The 21,917-nt window shown below is 41.1% G+C and overlaps 1 protein-coding gene across 3 annotated transcripts in view; it reads left to right on the plus strand.

Moving 5' to 3' along the window:
- The first annotated feature begins 4,839 nt into the window (after positions 1-4,839).
- The window catches only part of CSTPP1 (centriolar satellite-associated tubulin polyglutamylase complex regulator 1), a 174,863-nt gene continuing 157,785 nt past the window's right edge, over positions 4,840-21,917 (plus strand). For all 3 annotated transcript variants that reach the window (XM_046644703.1, XM_046644705.1, XM_046644702.1), the window contains exon 1: positions 4,840-4,953. In XM_046644703.1, the coding sequence (XP_046500659.1) occupies positions 4,908-4,953 (46 nt within the window). In that variant the 5' untranslated portion in view covers positions 4,840-4,907. The remainder of the gene's footprint in view (positions 4,954-21,917) is intronic.

Here is a 21,917-nt window from a genome sequence, read left to right on the forward strand (position 1 = left end):
TAAGGAATTTTGCTTCATCCTAAAAGTCGTGAGTCAGCAACACTTTTTAAGTAAGGAAGTAACAAAGTCAAAGTTTAATTTTAGAACAATGAACTTTTGTAACAATGTCGAGGGTGGCTTGGGGAGACAAAATAGACACAGAGCTCTAAGGCTCTGCGACAGCTTTTTGTCCTCAGATTCTGAAACTTGGGAACTTCTAGTTCATATCCTAAGTTTATTTAATGATTCTAGCATATTCCCTCTCATCCTCCTGAACGAATTCTCGTAGTTTGTCTACTTGCAGCATTGTCTCTGTACCTTTTGTTGAGTTAGTTGCTTTTTTTTTCTGGGCATTTCTTAAGATCCGGTGATCTGTCACACACAGTATTTAGGTGCAGGAAGGATATGCCAATGCTTTCTTTCTTTCTTTCTTTTTTTTTTTTGAGGAAGATTAGCCCTGAGCCAACATCTGCCACCAATCCTCCTCTTTTTGCTGAGGAAGACTGGCCCTGAGCTAACATCCGTGCCCATCTTCCTCTACTTCATATGTGAGACGCCTACCACAGCATGGCTTGACAAGCAGTGCGTAGGTCCACACTCAGGATCCGAACCAGCGAGCCCCAGGCCGCCGAAGCGGAATGTGTGAACTTACCTGCTGCTCCATCGGGTCGGCCCCACCAATGCTTTCTGATTGATTTGTAATGTCCTTCTCAGTGATGCCTTGCATTTTGCTGGCCTTTTTGTTTAATGAATTTGTTTCATGAATTGGTTCCTATTAGGCATCAGTGAGTCCCATGGATTGGCTAGCCTTCATTTTCTAGACTTTTAATCCAAGAGGGAACAAAAAATCTATTTAACAGACATTTGTTCTGTCAGGCACTGTGCATGGTCCTAGAAATTTAAAGATGAATGAAGGCTGTCCCTGCTCTCAAGAAACTCACAATCTATAGGACAATTAAAAGAATGCTTTAAAATGACATAAATGCTCATCAAGGGGCAGACTCAAGACAGAGGAAGGCACAGCTAATTTCTCTGTGCTACTAAGAAGGATCAGAAAAACGTCTTCCCTTTCAAACGTCATGATAGTGTAATTCTCAACTGTTTTGCAGCATGTGAAAATATAAAATAACAAAGTACAAGTCTGGGGCTGGCTCTGTGGCCGAGTGGTTAAGTTCACGTGCTCCACTTCTCGCAGCCCAGGGTTTCGCCGGTTCAAATCCTTGGCGCGGCCAGGCACCGCTCATCGAGCCATACTGAAGTGGTGTCCCACATGCCAAAACTAGAGGGACCCACAACTAAAAGTGCACAGCTGTGTACCGGGGGGCTTTGGGGAGAAAAAGGAAAAATAAAATCTTAAAAAAAAAAAGTACAAGTCTATAATCCTCTGTGAGCGCTAGTTCAATTACCACGACCTCTTAACCACTTTCTTGTAATGCATTAGTTCTTCTTAACTGTCCAAGAGTTTGTGAACATATCATCTTTGCAAATTCTCCCAAAGCTCTGGTCTGTTGACCGGTGGCAGTCCAAAATGACTTCTCTGCAAATAGCATTTTAAATGTAAACATGTTAATCCCATACAGTGGCATACAGTAGTTTCTGCTTTGCTGTTATGGAAGATAAGTCTTTTAAGGAGAACCTACTAGCTCAGCATGAATTTCATGACCTGCATTTCTTAGTAGCTACTTTGCCTTTAGCATCGTTTCTGCTTGATGAGTTGATAAAAGCTTGTCCTAGTTTCTTGAACCTGTTTTGTAGCAATAATCCAGCCTGCATTTTTTTCTTTCCTTATGGTTTCCTGGAGGTTTAAAACCATTTAGTACATTCATATTTGCTTTTCTATAGTTTTCAGTTCTGGGGAAAATTTTCTTCCCTATCAATCTCTTCATAGGTCCTCTGTAGAGCCAGAGAGGTCTATTAATTTCCTCTTTATAATTAGGAATTAAAATCTGATAAATTGATGTCTCAACATATCCTCTCTCTTGTGGGTGTTTTTCCTATTGTTTTGAGTTTGAGCTTTCCATTCTTTTTTTTTGTTTTTTGTTTTTTAGGAAGGCTGGCCCTGAGCCAACATCCGTGCCCATCTTCCTCTACTTTTTATTTGTGGGACGCCTACCACAGCATGGCTTGCCAAGTGGTGCCATGTCAGCAGCTGGGATCTGAACCCGCGAACCCCGGGCCACCGAAGCAGAATGTACAAACGTAACTGCTGTGCCACTGGGCAGGCCCCTGATGTTTCCATTCTTTATGCTGTAGTACTGACTAACACCTCATGTCCTCTCTGTTTTTTGATCAAATCATGTCACTTGCTTATTTTCAGGATTGTGGAGTTGTCTTCTGACATACCAGTTTACCCGGATGATTGTCTGGGTAAAATTTTCAGAAATGCGTTTTAATCACTTAAGAACCTGAAAACCCCATCTAAATTGAAAGCTGACTTTTTTTTCTTTCCCTAACATTCAATGGGGTCACAGAAATACACTTGGTTTTAACAACTCTCATGTATTTCCACTCTTCTTAAGACCCATGTTGTGTATGTTTCAATGAAAAATTTCCTCTGCCACTGATGTGTTGCCAAAATCTATTATCATGTAATCCTTGGCACAAGAGAAATCTAAAAGTAGTGGTTCCTTCTTGGGAAAAACAAACACTAATCTGGAAGGTCATCACTTCTTTTTAAAAATACTTTAAAGATTTTCAAGCCACTTGTTTATTGTTTGTTTGTTTTCAAGTTATAATATATGCCAGTTATAGGAAATTTTGAAAATATATAAAGGTATAAAGAAGAAAAATGTAAATAATAATTCCACCACCAGTGAGGCTACCTGTTATTTCTGTGCAATCCCAAATTTTCTTGAAGCCTTAGTCTAGCCACCTCCCACCGTTTTCTGTCTTCTTCCTCAATAGACTGTTCAGGACGTTAAGAGTAGAAGACTGACTTTAAATATAAGGGTCCTTAGGATTTTTATGGAAGGGATGGAACTGTAGGAAAAACCTACAAATTGCTGCAGAGATGACATCTTGTTCTTATTTAGCTTTCTTTGAGTCATTAACAGTCGGGCGCCACTGGTGCTGAAACTTATCATTATTATAACCGCAAATGGGTTAATGCCCAAACAAAACTATATTCTTGGGGCTGGTTCCCAGCTCCACAACACAGACCCCAGCAGCAGCACCCTCCAAGTCCCAGGATAACGCTCCATAAATAAGAGGATGTCAAATGTTCAGCCTGGACTCAAAATTCTCTTTTCTTTTATCTGGGAGCTTCCAGTTGTTGGCAGGGTAGAGCAAAAGGAAAAATAAATAAATAAAATCCAAGCCAACAAATCCTAAAAAAAGAGGCTGTGTGGTTTAGTGGTCAGACCACTGGCCTGGAGGTTGGGATAGCTGAGATCCAGTTCCAGCTCTCTCACTGATTGGCTGGATGATGCTAGACAAGTCATTTTTCTGACACGTTCCTCAGTTTCCCTACTTAGAAAAGGGAGAAGTGCCTTCGAAAGATTTTATGAGGACAAATGAAATGATCTGCAAATAGCTTCAGGTTGCTTGGAAATAAAATGAAATTGTAACCCTTAATAATTACTATCCTATTACTTCATTAATAATGTAGTAATAAGGCACAGGTGTGAAAATTATGACAGTCCATACCCTGAAGCTTCCCGTGGGAGGGAGAGGGGGTGGGAAGCGAGGGCGGAGGAAGAAGGCAAATATTTTTATCAAATTTGCAGGACTTCGCATCAAATACCAAATTAGTAAATTCATGACCTCAAGATAATAAATGCTGCTCCTAGTTTGGCTCGTTCCCTTTATCCTTACCACATCCAAACTCAGAGTGACTCACAGGAGCCTAGAAATGAGACACATATACAATTTTAAGGGAAAGGGAGAATTGGGAGGTTTGAGCTCCCGCTGGAGGAGGCTAAGAATAGACCGCTCAGAACAAAGAGGAGAACAAACCTCCTCTTTCCTTTTCCTCCCAGTGTAGGTGGTCCACTGGTTTCCCAGTCATTCCTTTGATAGCATGATTTTTGTTTTCTTTCTTTCTTTTCACCAAACCTCACCTTGTTGTGAGAGGACTAATTAAAAAAGTGAGGACAGAGTGGCCTTTTCTACTAGGTTTGAACTGTGACAAGTACTACACACCCCTAACCTGTTGTTGGGAGTGGAGAGGAGCAAAAAGAGAAATATCTGGAAACGTGAAAACCAATGAATGCTCTCCCCTCTTAAAGGCGAAATCAGCAATTAGGCATATGAGGAAACAGATCCAATAGGTGTCCTTGTTTGTGCATCCCACCCCCTCAAGAAGTGAAGTGTCTTGGTAGGCAAAAAAAAAAAGACACTTGGGAAGGGTACCACATAGTAAGGGATGGGAGTAGAAGGAGGGACTAAGGAGAAAGAGGAATTTGAGGGGAAATTTCAATGAATTCATAGAGGATTTAATGAGCGCCTCAAGGAGCAGCCAAGCCATACGCACGTGAAAGCACTTTGTAGCAATTTAAGATAGTGAATACAGTAATAAAGAGATAAAAATAGGTAATGCGATATTAAGTATTTGTGGGAATTTAGGGGTTGGAGCTGTTATTGTGAGTTAAGATAACAGCTGTATAAAGCAGGAATAGTCAGGAAATTCAGAAATCGCGGGTATGGAGGGCTGGCAATAATTCTTCAACACCGGGAAATCCGTGGAATTCAAAAAAACGCTCCACCTCAAATTTCTCTAAAACCAACTCCTCGAGAAGGGGAGTCCTAGAAGGGCCGCTCCCGGAACTGGTGTGGCGAGCCTGGCGTTGCGAGACGGAGAGTGTTTGCGTGACACCCCCTCCGCCTCCCGCCTCTCCGCCCGCCGCGTGGGTGCCATGGCAACGGAGAGAGCCGGGACCTGGCTTCCGGAAGCTGGGAAGCTGGAGCTTGGAAGCTGCTGCGGTCCAAGGATGCTGAGTCCGGAGCGCCTAGCCCTAACGGACTACGAGTATCTGGGTAGGAGCTTCCTTCAGCTTCGGGGAAGAAAAGCAGTGCAGACGAATGAGGCCAGGGTCTGGGAAGGAGGCGGGGCCGGGATCTGAGTGGGAATCGGGAGGGGTGGGGTCGGGAGGGGCGGGGAGGGAGGGGGCGTTCCGGGGCCTGGACGTGTAAGGCCGGCGAGCAGGAAAACAGCGTCTGGGGAGGAAGGAAGGTCTGAAGGGGATGGGCTGGATGGAGCTCAGGCAATGCGTGTGCGTTCCAAGTGGGATAGGTTGGAGATGAGAATTTGGGTCCTTTGGGGGTGTTCTGGATATGCTGGGAGAGGAGTCACCTTGGCACCTGAAGTACCCAATCAGCCCTTCCGTGAAGAATCATTTTACCGTTGTAGCGGCAACTAACATTTTTGAGCGTTTCTTTTTTACCTTAGGCGCTGTACTAAGCATTTGACATGCATTGTTTATTGCATCTTCACGACAGCCCCGGGAGGAAATAGTGTGTTTTTCTTGCATTTTGCAGACAGAGAAACTGAGGCTGGAGAGGTAACTTGCATAAATAAGGCCACACAGCTAGAAGATGGTAGAGCTCTTAGAACCTAATTTGCCCACCCCAAAGCTTGAGCTCTTGACCACTTTATTTAGCACCTTCAATGTGTAAGGCATTTACTGGATGAAAAAAGGATGTGTGTGTGTATATAGACACGTATACATATACATATATACACACGTATATATGCACACACATTTTGAAAAATTAGTAGACTTCATTTTTTAGAGCAGTTTTAAGGTTACAGAAAGTTGAGCAGATACAGAGCATACCCATATACTCCCTCTCTCCTCCAGTAGTTTCCCCTCTTACTAACATCTGGCGTTAGTGTGGTACCTTTGTTGCAATTGATGAACCAGTATTGATAGATTATTATTAACGAAAGTCCATAGCTTACGTTCAGGTTTGCGCTTTGTGTTGGGTAGTTCTATAGGTTTTGACAAATGCATAATGTCATGTATCTGTCGTTATAGTGTCATGCAGAATAGTTTCACTGCCCTAAAAATCCTCTGTGTTCTACCTACTCATCCTTCCCCCTGCCCCCAGCCCTTGGCAACCACTCATCTTTTTGCTATCTTTCAAGTTTTACTTTTCTAGAATGTCATATGGCTTCTTTCACTAAGCAATATGCATTTAAGGTCCTTCCGTGTCTTTTCCTCACTTGATAGTTTGTTTCTTTTTATTGCTGAGTAATATTCAATTGTATGGATGTACTATACACATTTTTTTTTTTTGAGGAAGATTAGCCCTGAGCTAACATCCGCTGCCAGTCCTCTTTTTACTGAGGAAGGTTGGCCCTGAGCTAACATCCCTGCCCGTCTTCCTCTATTTATATGTGGGACGCCTGCCACAGCATGGCTTGATAAACAGTGTATAGGTTTGCGCCTGGGATCTGCACCAGCAAACCCCGGGCCGTGGAAGTGGAGCATGTGAACGTAGCCGCTGTGCCACTGGGCCGGCCCCACTATGCACATTTTTTTAATGAAAAACAATGCTAGTTTAAATTTTTGAAATGATAATATGGAAACAATTGAAAATATAACGAAGTTTATAGTGAAAAGTCTCCTTCCACTCCTTTCCCCCATCTGCCCAGTTCCCATCCATCGTCAGCCCCCTACCAGTAACCGCTGTTACTGGTTTCCTGTGTATCCTTCCAGAATGTGTTTTATTATGGACAGAAGGGAAAATACACTGCACGCTTTTTTCATTTAATATATCTTGGAGTAATTTCTGTATCAATGAGACCTTCCTCATTCTTTTTAAAATTTTTTTGGCTACATAGTATTTAAATAATTTATTCAACCAATTCTCTATTGGTAGACAATAAGTTGTTTTTAGCCTTTTCCTATTACTAAAAATACTGCACTGAATAACTCGCATTTTTGTTCCTTTACTAGTATATCTGCAAGGATAAGTTCCACAAAGTGGAATTGGTGGGTCAGGGCTGTGTGCATTTTAAATATATATTTAAATTATATATAGAGAGAGGGAGAGAGGGAGAGAGAGATATTAAATAACCACATCCTTTAATCAGCCAAGAGTGGATAGTTATATCACAGATAATTTTGTATCTGATTAATAGCAATATCAGTGCATAGACTTTTGCTAAGGATTTTACATGTTTTATCTTATTTACCCAGTACTCAATGAATCTATGAAATATTTGAAAAGCCTAGTCTATTGTTCAGTTCCTTGAGTGTTTGCTGTTTGAATTTTATGTCTCAAAGCCTTGGCATATTGAATATACTGGTGCTGGGGCCGACCCGGTGGCGCAGAGGTTAAGTTCACACGTTCCACTTCGTTGGCCCGGGGTTCACCGGTTTGGATCCCAGGTTCGGACATGGCACTGCTTGGCAAAGCCGTGCTGTCATAGGCATCCCACATATAAAGTAGAGGAAGATGGGCACGGATGTTATCTCAGGGCCAGTCTTCCTCAGCAAAAAGAGGAAGATTGGCAGCAGATGTTAGCTTAAGGCTAATCTTCATTCATAAGTAAATAAATAAACTAAATAACTAACTGATGCTTTGGTGAGTAAAGTTGGTGGTATCTCCCTAAGAGGATTTTTCAGGAAGACTGATTCAGTGGCAATGTTGATAATGAATCAAGAAACAGAATCGAAGTCTCAGGTTGGTTGAAAAAGCTTCAGTGTTCAACCACCCACCTAATGCATGAACCCTGGGCAAGTGCTCCTTCAGGCTCTGTCGCATATTTAAGTGTCTTAACTGTCTATCATAATCACCATCTGTACATTCATACTGCCCTAAGCAGGGTCATACTACTCACTGGCTTCCTCGTGGTTCTTGTTTTTAGTTAAGAACAACCCCTGCCCAATATAATTTGGTCATGCTGTTTCAGAGCGTTCAGTGTCAATTTAATTACCATTTAAAACCACTCCCTATATATATATATATATATATATATATATATATATACATATATATATATATATATTTTTTTTTTTGGTGACGAAGATTGGCCCTGAGCTTACATCTGTTGCCAATCTTCCTTTTCTTGCTTGAGGAAGATTGTCACTGAGCTAACGTCTGTGCCAGTCTTCCTCTACTTTGTATGTGGGATGCTGCCACAGCATGGCTTGATGAGTGGCGTGTAGGTCTGTGCCCAGGATCTGAACCCATGAACCCCAGGCTGCCGAAGTGGAGGTGTGAACTTAACCACCACGCCAATGGACCCGCCCCCCATAGAATAATTAAATGAAGTAGTTCTTCTCTCTCTTTTTTTTTTTTTTTGAGCAAGATTAGCCCTGAGCTAACTGCTGCCAATCCTCCTCTTTTTGCTGAGGAAGCCTGGCCCTGAACTAACATCTGTACCCATCGTCCTCTACCTTATACGTGGGACGCCTACCACAGCATGGTGTGCCAAGTGGTGCCATGTATGAACCCAGGATCCGAACCGGTGAAGCCCGGGCCACCGAGAAGTGGAACGTGCGCACTTAACTGCTGCGCCACTGGGCCGGCGCTGGTTTTTTTTTTTTTTACAAATTATTAAGTCACTTGCATGTGTAGACCTAGAGAATAAGATACATACAGAGAAAAGAAAATTGCAGACAGGAAAGCTTCAGCCATTCAGTGACACTGAAAAACCAAAGCTGTCCAGCCCTGGGGAGGTGCATCTGGAGACCTTTTTAGTATTGTGGTATGAATTACAGAGCTACCTATTCAATGAGTATCTGTAGATTTCCCTCTCTGCCTGGTAGCCAGGGCTCATATTTGCCTTTTTGACTATTAGTGAAGGAAACAGTCTTTCATCATATTGGGTAAACTGATCTTTTCCCCGCTGATTTTGTGGATTAGCAACCTGTAATCATGGCCTGGAATGGCTTAGGATCTTAAGATCATCATTACAGAGTCAGCTCAATGATGTTTATACCTGCAGTCATCAGAATGTAGTGACAGAAATTAGAGAGAGGAGAGTCTGCTAAGGAGATGAAGTATAGAACCCTTTGTGTATGACCCATGAAAGATTTTCTGCCTTATGAAAGCTACTTGTTGGAAGCTTCTGCCAGAGGCTGAGGTGTGTCTGTGTATACCTGGTTGGGTGTGGAGAACTCTCTGGAACCGAAGGGCAGCCTGTTCTGGTCCCAGGTTTGCAAAACACAGCACCTACGTGCTGACCTGAGCATAAGCATGAGGGCGTGAGGTTTATTTTTTACCCCACCTAATTTGGTGAGGTGCATGCTTTCGTTCAGGCTCCGAGTTGCCTCTTCTGTTTCCATGGAACCTGCTTATTCTCACTAAGGCTGGCAGTGGGTTGGCGTAATAGCTAACTCTGGGAAATCAGAGATGGTCTTTAGAACAATCACGATAAATTGGATAGTTTTTTTTTTGAGGAAGATTAGCCGTGAGCTAACATCTGCTGCGAATCCTCCTCTTTTTGCTGAGGAAGACTGGCCCTGAGCTAACGTCTGTGCCCATCTTCCTCTACTTTATATGTGGGACGCCTACCACAGCGTGGCGTGTCAAGCGGTGCCATGTCCACATCTGGGATCCAAACCGGCGAACCCTGGGCCGCCGAAGTGGATCGTGCGAGCTTAACCGCTGTGCCACCAGGCTGGCCCCGGATAGTTTTTTTTAAACTGTAGTTTTTGAACACTTCATATATGCTTAGCACTGTGCCTTATCTCATTTAATCTTCACAACCACCATACAAAGTAGGTATTATTCTTAGTCCCATTTAGTAGTTATTCATATCATGTCCTCATTTTGCAGATAAGGAAACTGAGGTTTAGAAAGGCTAGTTGATTTGTACAAAGTCACATAAGTGATGATACATAGCAAAGGGGACATTCAAACCCAGATTTGTCAGATTCCATAGCCTGGTTTTTTCTCTCCACCAAAAAGATAAAAACAGAGCAAAACCGTTGCCTGCAGAAGGCAGTGATCGCTGCGTCCCAGTTAAGGACGGAGTTCATTAGGTGCAGGTAAGTTTCCTGAGAGCAGGAGGTGTATCTTACTCATCACCACACACCTGCCTTTCACAGTATAGACACTTAGTGATATATATATGTTAAACTGAATAATTTGACTTTAGGCTACCCCAAATGTGAGCAGCTAACAGGAACAACTAAGATTTATTCAGCACTTACTATGTACTAGGTAACATTTGAAGTGCTTTCTGTATGCTGATGCATATGAAGATAGTTTCCGTTTTTATCTGTTTCTCAGATGAGGAAACTGCAGCACAAAGATTTTGAATTGCTGCTTAGTGAGTCATGGAGCCAGAATCCTAATCCAGCAGTCTGACTCAAGCGTCCACGCTAGTAAACCCACGCTGTGACTATGTTGAGCAACTCCAAAAATGAGGCTCCAACTATTGCTAGACCTGTGCATGGATCCTGGAGTAAGTTCAGGTGACTCCAAAGGCTTAATTCAACATTTCTACCAGGAGGGGGCATCCTAGGAATCAGGATGGAGCAGGGAATAGTAAAATTCCAGTTCCCTCTTGCCACTGGACTCATCTCTCAGAGGCAGGCAATGAGGGAGATAACTTCTAAAAATAAACCATTTGGGAGAGTTATTGACGATAATCTTTGTATTCTGAGTAGCTGTGTGACCTTGAAGAAGTTACTTAACCTCTCTGTGCCTTAGTTTCCTTATCTGCAAAATGTGGTGATAATAGTACTTAGATCATACATGTAAACTTTTAGAGCCATACCTGGCTGCTGCATTGTGTCTACCTTGTGAAAAGAGGATATACGAAGATGAGTAAGATACCTTTCCTTTTAGAGCACCTGGGTAGGTGCTTAATATTAACTGCTATTATTATTACTATACTTTTATAAAAATATGTAATACATCCATAGCAGCCATGAAAATGTGCCTCTCAGGTCTCCTAATGTGGAGAGGGGAGGGTAATTGATTCCCAGCCCCCGCTCTGAATCCAACAGTGAGGTCACATTTCCCACAGGCTGTTCCCAGCCAGCGACTGGCTGGCGCAGACCCCCTTCTATGAGATGTGTGACTCCTCTGATGGTGACTGTGGCCTGAGGACTCCTGCTGCACAGCAGTCTAACGCTTTCGCTCTGTCTTTCCTTTACAAGGGTCAGCCCTGCATTGTGGACTGTCAGCTCTCCCAGGCTCCTCCGGCGCCCTCCCTTTTCTCCCATGGGCCTTTCCCCAAGTCTATTTCCTGCGTGTCTAATCCTGTTTTGGTGTCTGTTTTGGAGTACCTGGGCGCAGACAACATCCCCCAGTCACTGATAGGGTCCCTTCCAGCCATGAGGTTAATATAGTCTCTTCAAGCCTTGGCAAAGGTCTGACATAGGACTCTAAGTGGAAGATTCTTAAGTGTTACTAATCTTGTTTTTTGCATTTGCTGATATCATAGCACATGATATTTACTTGTCTTACTGCCAGATTTTTTTTCTTTTTTTTGCTTTTGGATGAATCCTGTTAAGCAAACTTATTTTCGTTTGAATATAATTAGTGAAACTTCCAAGCCCAATCCTACGCTAGGAAACAGTGCTATTTACAATTAAGTTAGCAGAAATTCTCTTAGGGCTTCAAAGTGCTTGGGTTGTTGCAGAAAGGAAATGAAATAAGATATTATAGATGTTACACTGACTTCCTAAACCTTTGGAAACTAGGTTTGTAATATACAAAACTGGTCACTTTAAAATACTTCTGAACATGTTCACAACATCATCTCTTTCCTTTCTTCTCTCCTTCTCCTTCCTTTCCTTTCTTCCTAATTGTTCCTTTCCTCGTTCCTTTCTGAATACCCTCTCTATATGAAACAAGGCGTGAATATAAAGTGTCCCCCCCACAGGAAACTTACGCCATGGGTGGGAGATGGGACATGCTTATAAATGACCATAACACAAGGTGACGGTGTGATAGGTGCCCTTATAGAGCAGACAAACTGTGTGCATTTCGACTGTCTTGGGGCTTTGCCACTTTGATCGACAGCTTCTCAATCGTGGCAGGGGCAGCAGTTCCCTTGGTGCCCCAGTTCTGGGATGTGCCTTTGGGAGTTGTTCTTGGAAGTTCAGCCTAGACTCTGTTTGTTCCGCCTTTCCAAGGATTCTGTAAACTTTTTAATAAATGTAATAAATATTGTTTTGGGGGAGGAAAAGAGCAATTGAGTTCTAAGGCATGTTGTTCCCAACTCTCACCCACCTCCATTTCTCCAACGTAACTAAATTGCAAGTGATTTCAGAGTTATTCTAGGGTTTTCAAATAGTTCTGTAGGGGCTGGCCCTGTGGCCTAGTGGTTAAGTTCACACCTCCACTTTGTTGGCCCAGGGTTTTGCTGGTTCGGATCCTGGGTGCGGACATGGCACCACTCATCAGGCCATGCTGAGCTGGCATCTCACATAGCACAACTGGAAGGACCCACAACTAGAATATACAACTATGTATGGGGCTTTGGGGAGAAAGAAAACGAAGATTGGCAACAAATGTTAGTTCAGGTGCCAATCTTTAAAAAAAAAGTTCTGTGAATTTTCGACCTTGCTTATTTACATATTGAAGTAATCTTAAAATCTTCCTCCAAATGCTGTCCAAAAGTTGGGGCTCACTTATATTTGCACAAGTACCATGTTTGCTAAATGAGGAATTTTAGGAGGCCGACTAGGTAGTTGGAGTTTTAAGAAGTAATAATAATAGATCACAGGAGACTAGTGATCCGTTAGCCTCTCTCTGCTCCATCATCCTGTTTGTATCCTTCGTAGCACTTATCACAGCTATCTTGTTTATCTCTTTGGTGCTCCATTATTGTCTGTTTCTTACTAGGATGTGAGCCATCAGGGCAGGTTTATCTTCAGTATCTCCAAATTCTAGCACAGTGCCTGGCCCCAGCTAAGTGCCCAATTGCTAAATGAGTGGTCTGCTTTAAGTGGCGAAATTTAAAAAAACAAACAAACCAGGAGAAAGGAATCCAGTTCAACAAATAGTTGTTGAATTCCTACCATGTGAGAGACGCTAGGCTTTTTCCCCCCTCCTTGCATGGGTGAAAGCAAGGATGACCGGTTAAAGTCTGCCTTGGATCCTTCTGGTTTTAAACTCTGATTATACCTAAGCTTTGTTTCTTGGTTGCTATGTTTTGGTTACACAACAGTAAGATTCAATCTATTTTTTTAATGATATTTTAGGAAGGAAGGATGTTTTGTACAGTTATGGAGCATCTCCGTGAGATCCCGTCCTATAGCTGCGCAGAGTCATATGCCCTCACTAAGACTGGAATTACCCTCCTAAATTAATCCGGGGTCCTCTGTGTTGGGATTGCCCTTGCACAACTTCCCCAGGGGCCTGAGGAAATAGCTCATTCTATGATTGGAATTTCAAGTCAAAACACATTTATCTGAGCAGAATTTTAATGATTTATCAAAGAGAGGAGGGATTTTCCCAAACACATCTGAACTTACCAAATTACTGATCCCATTCGCTGTGTTTTCTCTTAAGCACCTTTCTTTAAACAAAGCAATTACTGCTGAAATCGTCAAATGTATTTTTCATAAAAGCCTTTGACTACGTTTTGTTTGATTAGCAGGAACCCAGTAAAAGTAAATATTGTTTGAGAAGGCACTTTCTGAGCCCTTTCTTTTTCTTCATTGAATTAGCTTTTTAAAAGCACTATTCTTTAGAGAGAGTTCCAGCCTTTTTCCAGCTGTCCTATTGTGTAGCTCAAGGTCTTGTTAATACTATTATCTGGCCCTAAGATTACAGGTAATTGTGAAAACACCAGCTTCAATTTCTGTAATCTCACACAGACATCTGCTTGTGCCCCACGCCTTCGTGTCAGTTGTTTGTTAAATTCAGACTTCTCTCACCTGGGATAGCCCCACCGCCTCCCAGTAAACACAGTCTCTGCCCGGAACAGGGCTGCATGAGGGCCCATTGCCTTTTTTTTCTTTTAAATCATGTGGCAGGACTCCTCCTGTGGCCAACTTACATGCAACATGCGCTAAACGGGAAAATTATATATTTTAAAATAGGCATGTTTGAAACAATAACACTTTTGAATGTGAAATGTACCAAAGGCCACATGTCTTTGGCTTTGCTTGTCAAATGGAGAGGCTGCCAGAACCACTCGGCTCCATGGTTCTCATGCCCCAAAGTCCTGCAAATTGACACGTAAGTAGGCAACACACAAAGAAGCTGAGCCCATGAGAAAGTGAGTTGGAGCGCTTGGGCTGGCCTCCTTTCTCTCTGTGTGAAGTTCTTTCCAGCTTCGCTCATTCTGTCCCATCTTAGTTTTTCAGAAAGGAGAGATTAAATGTGTCTGGTATTTCAGCATGTTAACGGCACAGGCAACATGAGGCTAGTACTCAGGCCACTGTTCAGCCTGTCATATGGAAGGAATTGCCTTTCAGGGGAGATTATAATTGTGTATGTGGCCACACAAATGCACATTCTGCCTGGAGGAGAATGCACAGAAGAGGAGGCCTTAGGCTGCCACTCAGGTCTCTTTGTGGAAGGCTGCATAAGAGGCCCTTACATGGCGTTGTCAACTCTTTTGGGCTTAATGAGTCATCTTTTTGTGTGATGCCTACTTCAAAAAAAAAAGGAAGAAGAAGAAACACACTCTTCCCCAAGTGAGTTGCTTTCATTGGCCCTTCAGCTTTGTCTAAGAGTTTTGTACATTCCTGATGACATCATTTACCATGCTAGTGCACAGACAGTAAACAAAAAATAATTTAGCTTTCGGGCATCTAGACAAAACTTAATAGTCCAATTTAGAGAAATGATAATAGGCTTTATAGGCAGTAAGCGCGTGAGCTTAAACAACAAGCACGACCCGAATCCTTTTTGGAATGTGATGCGTTGAAAGATGGCTGTAGAGAAAACTAGAAGCTTGACACTCTTGAATTATGTGCAGTTCAGACTTGACTCCATGGTCTAGCGTTAATCCCAAGCAGTATGTTCTAGTTGGTGGATGAGATACAGGCTACCATGTGAGCAAGTCATTAAGCAACTTGAGCCATAGCATTTCACCTATAAGAAAGGCAAAGGTAACAGTGCCACCTACCTCACAGGAATGTTAGCAGATTGGAAGATAAACACGTGGAGCTCTTTATAAGAAAGGTGTTTTGTAAATAGAAAATATTATTATTATTCCCCTTGATCAAATTTCCCCAACAAATGGAGTTGATAAAAGCTACCTCACAGGGGGTTGACAGGATGAATTAATTAATATATGTCAAGTATCTTAAAGTAAACTATTTAAAGAGACCTTAAATTGATTGTCTTTCTTGTTAGACTATAAACCACCAAACCTGATGTTTAGATACATGGTTAACTTATAAAGTCTTACATGTATAGTCAATCTTTTGTTTTGCCTTCAAGGGTTGGCATGGTAGAGACTGGTAAATATATAGGGAAAAGAAAATTGCTTAGTTCTTCAGGGAGAGGGGCCCTGCCGTTTTTCTCTTCAAGGTTATGCCTACGCGTAGCTTTTGGAGTCGTGCTAATCTTTGTTGACATGTCTGAACATAAGGACTGTTTTGACCTTTGCTCTTCCAGTAAATATTTGTTTTTGATTTCATATTTCTAAAGGAGAAACAAGCTTATAAAGAAAAGAAGTGCTTGATTTGTCTCACATTGTGAACTTTTTCTTATCGTATTTCCTAGTAGTTAAGAGAAAATAACTATTGTTAAAGGACCTGACATTGGGCTCCCTCACTGGAAAGTTCTTAAGCTCAGACAAGTAATAAAAACAGCTTTGGTTATCTTTAGAGGAGAAGGGGCGCCAGAAAATAATTTATATTTTTAAATGACAGATTTATCACTGACATCTCTTCTCCCATTTTTCTTGGTATTTTTCGTAAAAATTTAGGCAACAATATCTAAGAAAAGATCCCTTAGGTATTTTTACAAGTTCAGAATTTCATGTTTTGTTTCCAAGTGTTGTAGCATTTGGATTTCATTTTCTGTTAGATAGCACAGAATGGGAACCACTGTTTCATTTAAATTCTAAACCATTAGGCAGAGATTAGTTTTCTTACTTTTTTTTTAAAGAGAGATAATATTCCACCTTCTAAGTAGTACAGCCCCCCACGTACTGTCTTAAGTGGAAAATGTATTCGAATAGATGTTGTTGGTATGCCTGCTAGAGTCGTTCTTGTATCCAGGAGGACTGGAGATGAACCGCCGTCTCATTCAGTCCTCGCAAGAGCTTTGTGAGGTGAGCACCAGGCTGATGCCCACTTTTCCATGAGGAAACTGAGATTTGGGTCCTGTAACTTGCCCAAGGTCACTGAGCTAGTAAAGGTGGTGGTGAAACTTAAATAAGGTTTATCTGACTCTAAAACCTGTATTGTTAGCTACTTTGCTTTCTTTTAGGTCCTGTTATCTCTAAAGACCTTCCTTCCTATTCAATTTGGTAAGCATTTAAGTGTCAGAACTTAATATTTTAACAGAAATTTCTTCAGAATATATGACATATCCCCTAGATTCTTTGGTATGATGTATAGAACATAATTTAACATTTTCTGGATATAGTATCATTATTTTAGACATTTATTATATTGTGCTGTAGATATTTAATGACATTTACTCATGAGGCTGGATGTTAGGAAACGGGCTCAGAGAACTCAAGTAAGTTTTCCAGTGTTTGTGTAGATAGCAGTTGGTGGAGCTAAGATTTGACTCTGGTTATTCTGATTCCAAATTTAGTGGTTTAGGAGCCACTCAATCCAATGTTAGTTAAATTTGATGTTATAGCTATTGATCACTGGTAAGAAATTCCCCCTATACTTACAGTTCCCCTCTCTCCAGACTGATATTTCCTCCTGGGTCAGGAAGCTGTTGAGGTATACTGAGGTTTTGTTCTTTAGCTGATTTTGTGCCCCTGATCTCTCAGGGTATTAATTAGGGTGATGTCTGAGCTACTGTTATAAAAAGATCCCCCCACCAATGCAATGGCTTATCCAAGGGAGAACTTTATTTCTCTCTAACTTAACCTAAGTCCAGGAGGTGGAAGGCAGGATCTGCTCTAGGAAGCCAGCACAGGATTTCAGGCTAGCAGGGCAGCCATGCTGTTTGAAACACATAGTTTCCAAGGATGCCTCAGTTGGAGCCATTTCCAGCCAGTAGAAAGGAAAGGGAGGAGGAGTGAGTCCAGGGTAAACACCTTTTAAGCAAGTAAGGCAGAGGTTGCAAACATCACTTGTGCTCACGTTCCATAGGTGAGAATTTAATATAAGGCCCCTGCTAATTGCAGAGGAGCCTGGGAATTGAAGTCCAGCCCAACAATCGTGTGTGCAAGAAGAATGGGAGCACAGGTTTTGGGGGAGCAGAAAATAATCTGCCATACCTGGTATGTACAGTGGAGCTGTCTCTCCCGCTCACGGTGTGGTGTATTGCTCACAGCTTGCCTGTGTTCATAGGCGGAGCACCAATGCAGGATGGGTGTTTGTTCCTCTCCTGCTTCTGCTCTCACAGTACAGGGGTGCTTCATCCCTTGTCCCTGTTCTCCACTCTTCTCCCTCTTGCTACCAGGGAGCTCAGTTGCTCCCTTTTTATTATTTTTTTTTTTCTTAACTCTATGTCTCCTGTCATTTCTCTTGTCTCACTTCTCTGTCCTTTGTAAACATTTCCAACTGCTCAGAGTGGTCCCTTTCTACACCTTAGCGAGCACATGTCATGTTAGGGCTTTAGTTCTTTATAATTGTGTTGGTTGCTGGGTGTTGGGATTTACTTGGCTGCCAAATAAGTTTCTTTTGATTGGGAGTTAGAGATCCATTGTAGGAACCTAAATCTTGTCTCTAGAGAGCTAGTTTTACAATAAATAAAGATATTTGTCTTCCTAGGGAATGATTGGTAAGAGATTTAGGAGAACAAGGAAAATGTGGGCCGCAGAATTGGGGGGAGGAGTGAGTTTCAAGTTGGAGGGAGTGCTCAGTGATACCAGTCGCCTCAGAGAGGTCAGTAGATAAGTGCTGCAAAGGAGGTTGTTGGTGGCATCAGGTGAGCAGTTTCAAGTCGAGCAGTGTGGCAGCATGCCGGATTTTCCTGGATTGAAGAGTAAATGGGATGGGTGGAGGACTTGAGACAATAGGTCGGCTAGATTTGTTTCTAGAAGTTTGGGGAAGTTGGGGCAGGAGAAGGAGGGGGGTAATAGCAAGAGTAGGGAGAGTCTGTGCTTGTTTTTAATTTTTTAGATGAGAGAGACTCGAATATGTTTCCACACTGAAGGAACGGGAGCCGTTGTAGAGGGAGAGAGGGAAGATCCAGAGAAAGGAGAGAATGGTTAACTGATGGAATACGTTTTCAGAAGATGTGAGAGGGAATTCTGGGATCTGGGGCAGAGGTGCGAGGTTGTTTGGAGGTGGAAATTAGGGCCGTATTTATCCGTTAGGCACTATTGGCATTGTGCCTAATCTTTAAACTGTTTTGGGATCTTTGGAAATATTTGAGACCTAAAAAAAAAACCTTATTGACCCTAAAATATGGATAAGTGTTTAATTATATATTTATAAGATATAATATGATGTCACTTTCATTGTTACATTTAGCGTGGACATACATTTTATTATATTTGAAAGGAATTTATAGGGAAGATTTTTCTCCGTTAACAGGAATTCCCAAGCGAGAAATCAGATGCTAAGATGGTCTTAAAACAACTCCCAAGGATATTATTCAGCAATAAAAAAAAAATAGAAGGAAGTGCTGCCATTTTCAACAACATGGATGGATCTAGAGGGCGTTATGCTAAGTGAAATAAGACAGAGAAAGACAAATACCATATGATCTCAATAATATGTGGAATCTAAAAAAGAAGTCAGACTCATAGATACAGAGAACAGATTGGTGGTTGCCAGAGCGGGAGGCGGGGGTCACAATGGGTGAAGGTGGGAAAAAGGTACAAACTTCCAGTTATACAATAAATAAGTCCTGGGAATGTAATTTATGGCATGGTGACTATAGTTAATAATGCTGTATTGGATATTTGAAAGTTGCTAAGAGAGTAAATCTTAAAAGTTCTTATCACAAGAAAAAATTTTTTTAACTATGTGTGATGATAGATGTTAACTAGACTTATTGTGATGATCATTTTGAAATATAGTCATGCACTGCATAATGACATTTTGGTCAACGATGATATACGATGGTGGTCCCTAAGATTAGTACCATATAGCCTAGATGTGTAATAGGTTATACCATGTAGGCTTGTGTGAGTACACTCTGATGTTCGAACAGCGAAGTCGCCTAACGACGCGTTTCTCAGAACATATCCTCATTGTAAAGCAATGCGTGACTGTATATACCATCATTATGTTGTACACCTGAAACTAATATAATGTTATGTGTCAATTATATCTCAATAGAAAAAGAAAAAACCCTAACTCTGCAAGGAATAATTGTGTTTGAGCAACAGAGACACAAAGTAAGCATGGTGAAGGATAGAGTTAAGCTTAGAAATGGAGCTGAAAGTTGATATTCTTTACCTGGATACCTCTTCTTTGTCTTTGAAGTAAGAATCGAGGTTATCTCCTTAGAATTAGGGAAACAGAAGGAAAAGACTTAGGAGAGCAAAGAAAGTTTATATTAGTTGCTGTGGGAAAGAAGAAAGCTTGACTGGGGATACAAAATTTGTATCCAAGTACAAAAATTTGGAGCAGCATTAAGACATTTGAAGTAAGGATACGTAAATACATCCACTGTGAAAAGAGGCAGCAAAGAACATTAACAGGAGCAATGTTGATTATGTAAATTGGTAAAAGAAAAAACCACAAATGTATTACAAAGTAATAATTAGGTGAAACAGTTGAAAAACTGTTTTAGGAAAGCACAGTGTCACAAATAGTGGGTAAAGAGATGGAAGATCCAAATAGCAGAAACTTTTTTTAAACTTACTGTTTATTTTTATTTGCTACAGAATTTTATTGGTCAAATAGATCTATAAGAGTTTTAACAAAGCCCAGCAGTACCATACCCCACAAACTTCTCACCTCTAAGTCCCACCCATCAGAGGAGACCATTTTCAATTTTTTTCACCATTTTTTTGATGTATTGCTGCATATTTTTAAATAGTGTACTTAAACTGCTCTTCTTCGTTTTTCAGGTTTAGATGTTATCTAATGACTTCTTGTGATGTATTTATCCCATTTATAACCCCTAACATTCGTTCCTCCTAGCCTCCCAATAAAATTGTGATTTTTGGTTAAGTCAATATTCAGTGTTTATTATTACTATGGAAATGGTATGTATATATTAGTTATGTAGTGTACTATGATTACATTTCCCCTTGTCATTTTATCGTTGAATTGTAACAGCTCTTTACATATTCTGGATACTAGACTCTTATCAGATATATGATTTGCAAATATTTTTACATAGTAAAAATTTGCCTCATTTTTTATGGCTGAATAACATTCCATTGTCTATATACACCACAACTTCCTTATCCACTCATCCATTGATGGGCACTTAGGTTGTTTCCATGTTATGACTGTTGTAAATAATGCTCCTTCAAACAGAGGGGTGCAGATATCTTTTCAAGTTTAATGTTTTCATTTCTTTTGAATCTATTCCAAGAAGTGGAATTGCTGGATCATATGCTGGTTCTATTTTTAATTTTTTTTAAATAAAGATTGGCACCTGAGCCAACATCAGTTGCCAATCTTCTTTTTTTTCTTCTTCTTCTTCTCCCCAAAGACCCATCAGTACATAGTTGTATATTCTAGTTGTAGCTCCTTCTGGGTCTGCTATGTGGGCCGCCACCTCAGCATGCCTTGATGAGCGGTGCTAGGTCCGCGCCCAGAATCTGAACTGGCCAAATCCTGAACCACCGAAGCAGAGTGAGCAAGCTTAACTACTTGGCCACGGGCCAGCCCCTGTTTTTAATTTTTTGAGCACCCTCCACACTGTTTTCCATAGTTGCTGTACCAATTTGTAGTCCTACCAACAGTGCGTGAAGGTTTCCTTTTCTCCATATCCACATCAGTGTTTGCTCTCTCTTGTCTTTTTGATAATGGCTATTCTAACAGGTGTGGGGTGATATCTCATTGTGGTTTTAATTTGCATTTCCCTGATGATTAGTGATGTTGAAGATCTTTTCATGTACCTGTTGGCCTTTTGTATATCTTCTTTGGAAAAATGTTTAGATCCTTTACCCATTTTTTAATTGGGTTATTTCTTTTTTGCTATTGAGTTGAATGAGTTCTTCATATATTTTGGATATTAACTCCTTATCAGATATATGGTTTGCTAATATTTTTTCCCATTCCCTGGATTGTCTTTTCACTTTGTTGATGGTTTCTTTTGCTGTGCAGAAGCTTTTTAGTTTGATGTAGTCCCACTTATTTATTTTTGATTTTGTCCTTGTGCTTTAGGTGTCATATCCAAAATATCATTACCAAGGCCCTTGTCAAAGAGCTTTATTTGTATGTTTTCTTCTAGGAGTTTCATGGTCTTACATTAAGTCTTTAATCCATTTTGAGTTAATTTTTGTTTATTTGTCTTCACTAACCTGTGAAGAAGAAAGTGTGATTAGTATTCCCCCCCTTTTTTTTTGGTGAGGAAGATATGCCCTAAGCTAACACTCATTGACAATCTTCCTGTTTTTTTTTTTTGCTTGAGGAAGATTAGCCCTGAGCTAACATCTGTGCCAGTCTTCCCCTATTTTGTATGTGGGATCCCTCCACAGCGTGGCTGATAAGTGGAGTAGGTCTGCGCCCAGGATCTGAACTCGTGAACCTGGGCCACCTAAGCAGAGCGTGGGAACTCTAACCACTCAGCCATGGGGCCAGCCTCCATTAGTATCCCTTTTGATAAATCTGAGCATTACAAACAATAAGATAAAAATCAAAACATTTAGGAAAAGGATTAAATGGGAAAATTTGGGAGTTAAAAAAATATGGATCTTATTCACAATCGCAACAAAAAGAATAAAATACCTTGGGGTAAATTTAACTAAGGAAGTGAAGGACCTATATAATGAAAATTACAAGGCCTTTCTGAGAGAATTGGATGAC

This window comes from Equus quagga, chromosome 17 (assembly GCF_021613505.1).
Source record: "Equus quagga isolate Etosha38 chromosome 17, UCLA_HA_Equagga_1.0, whole genome shotgun sequence".
Taxonomy (NCBI): domain Eukaryota; kingdom Metazoa; phylum Chordata; class Mammalia; order Perissodactyla; family Equidae; genus Equus; species Equus quagga.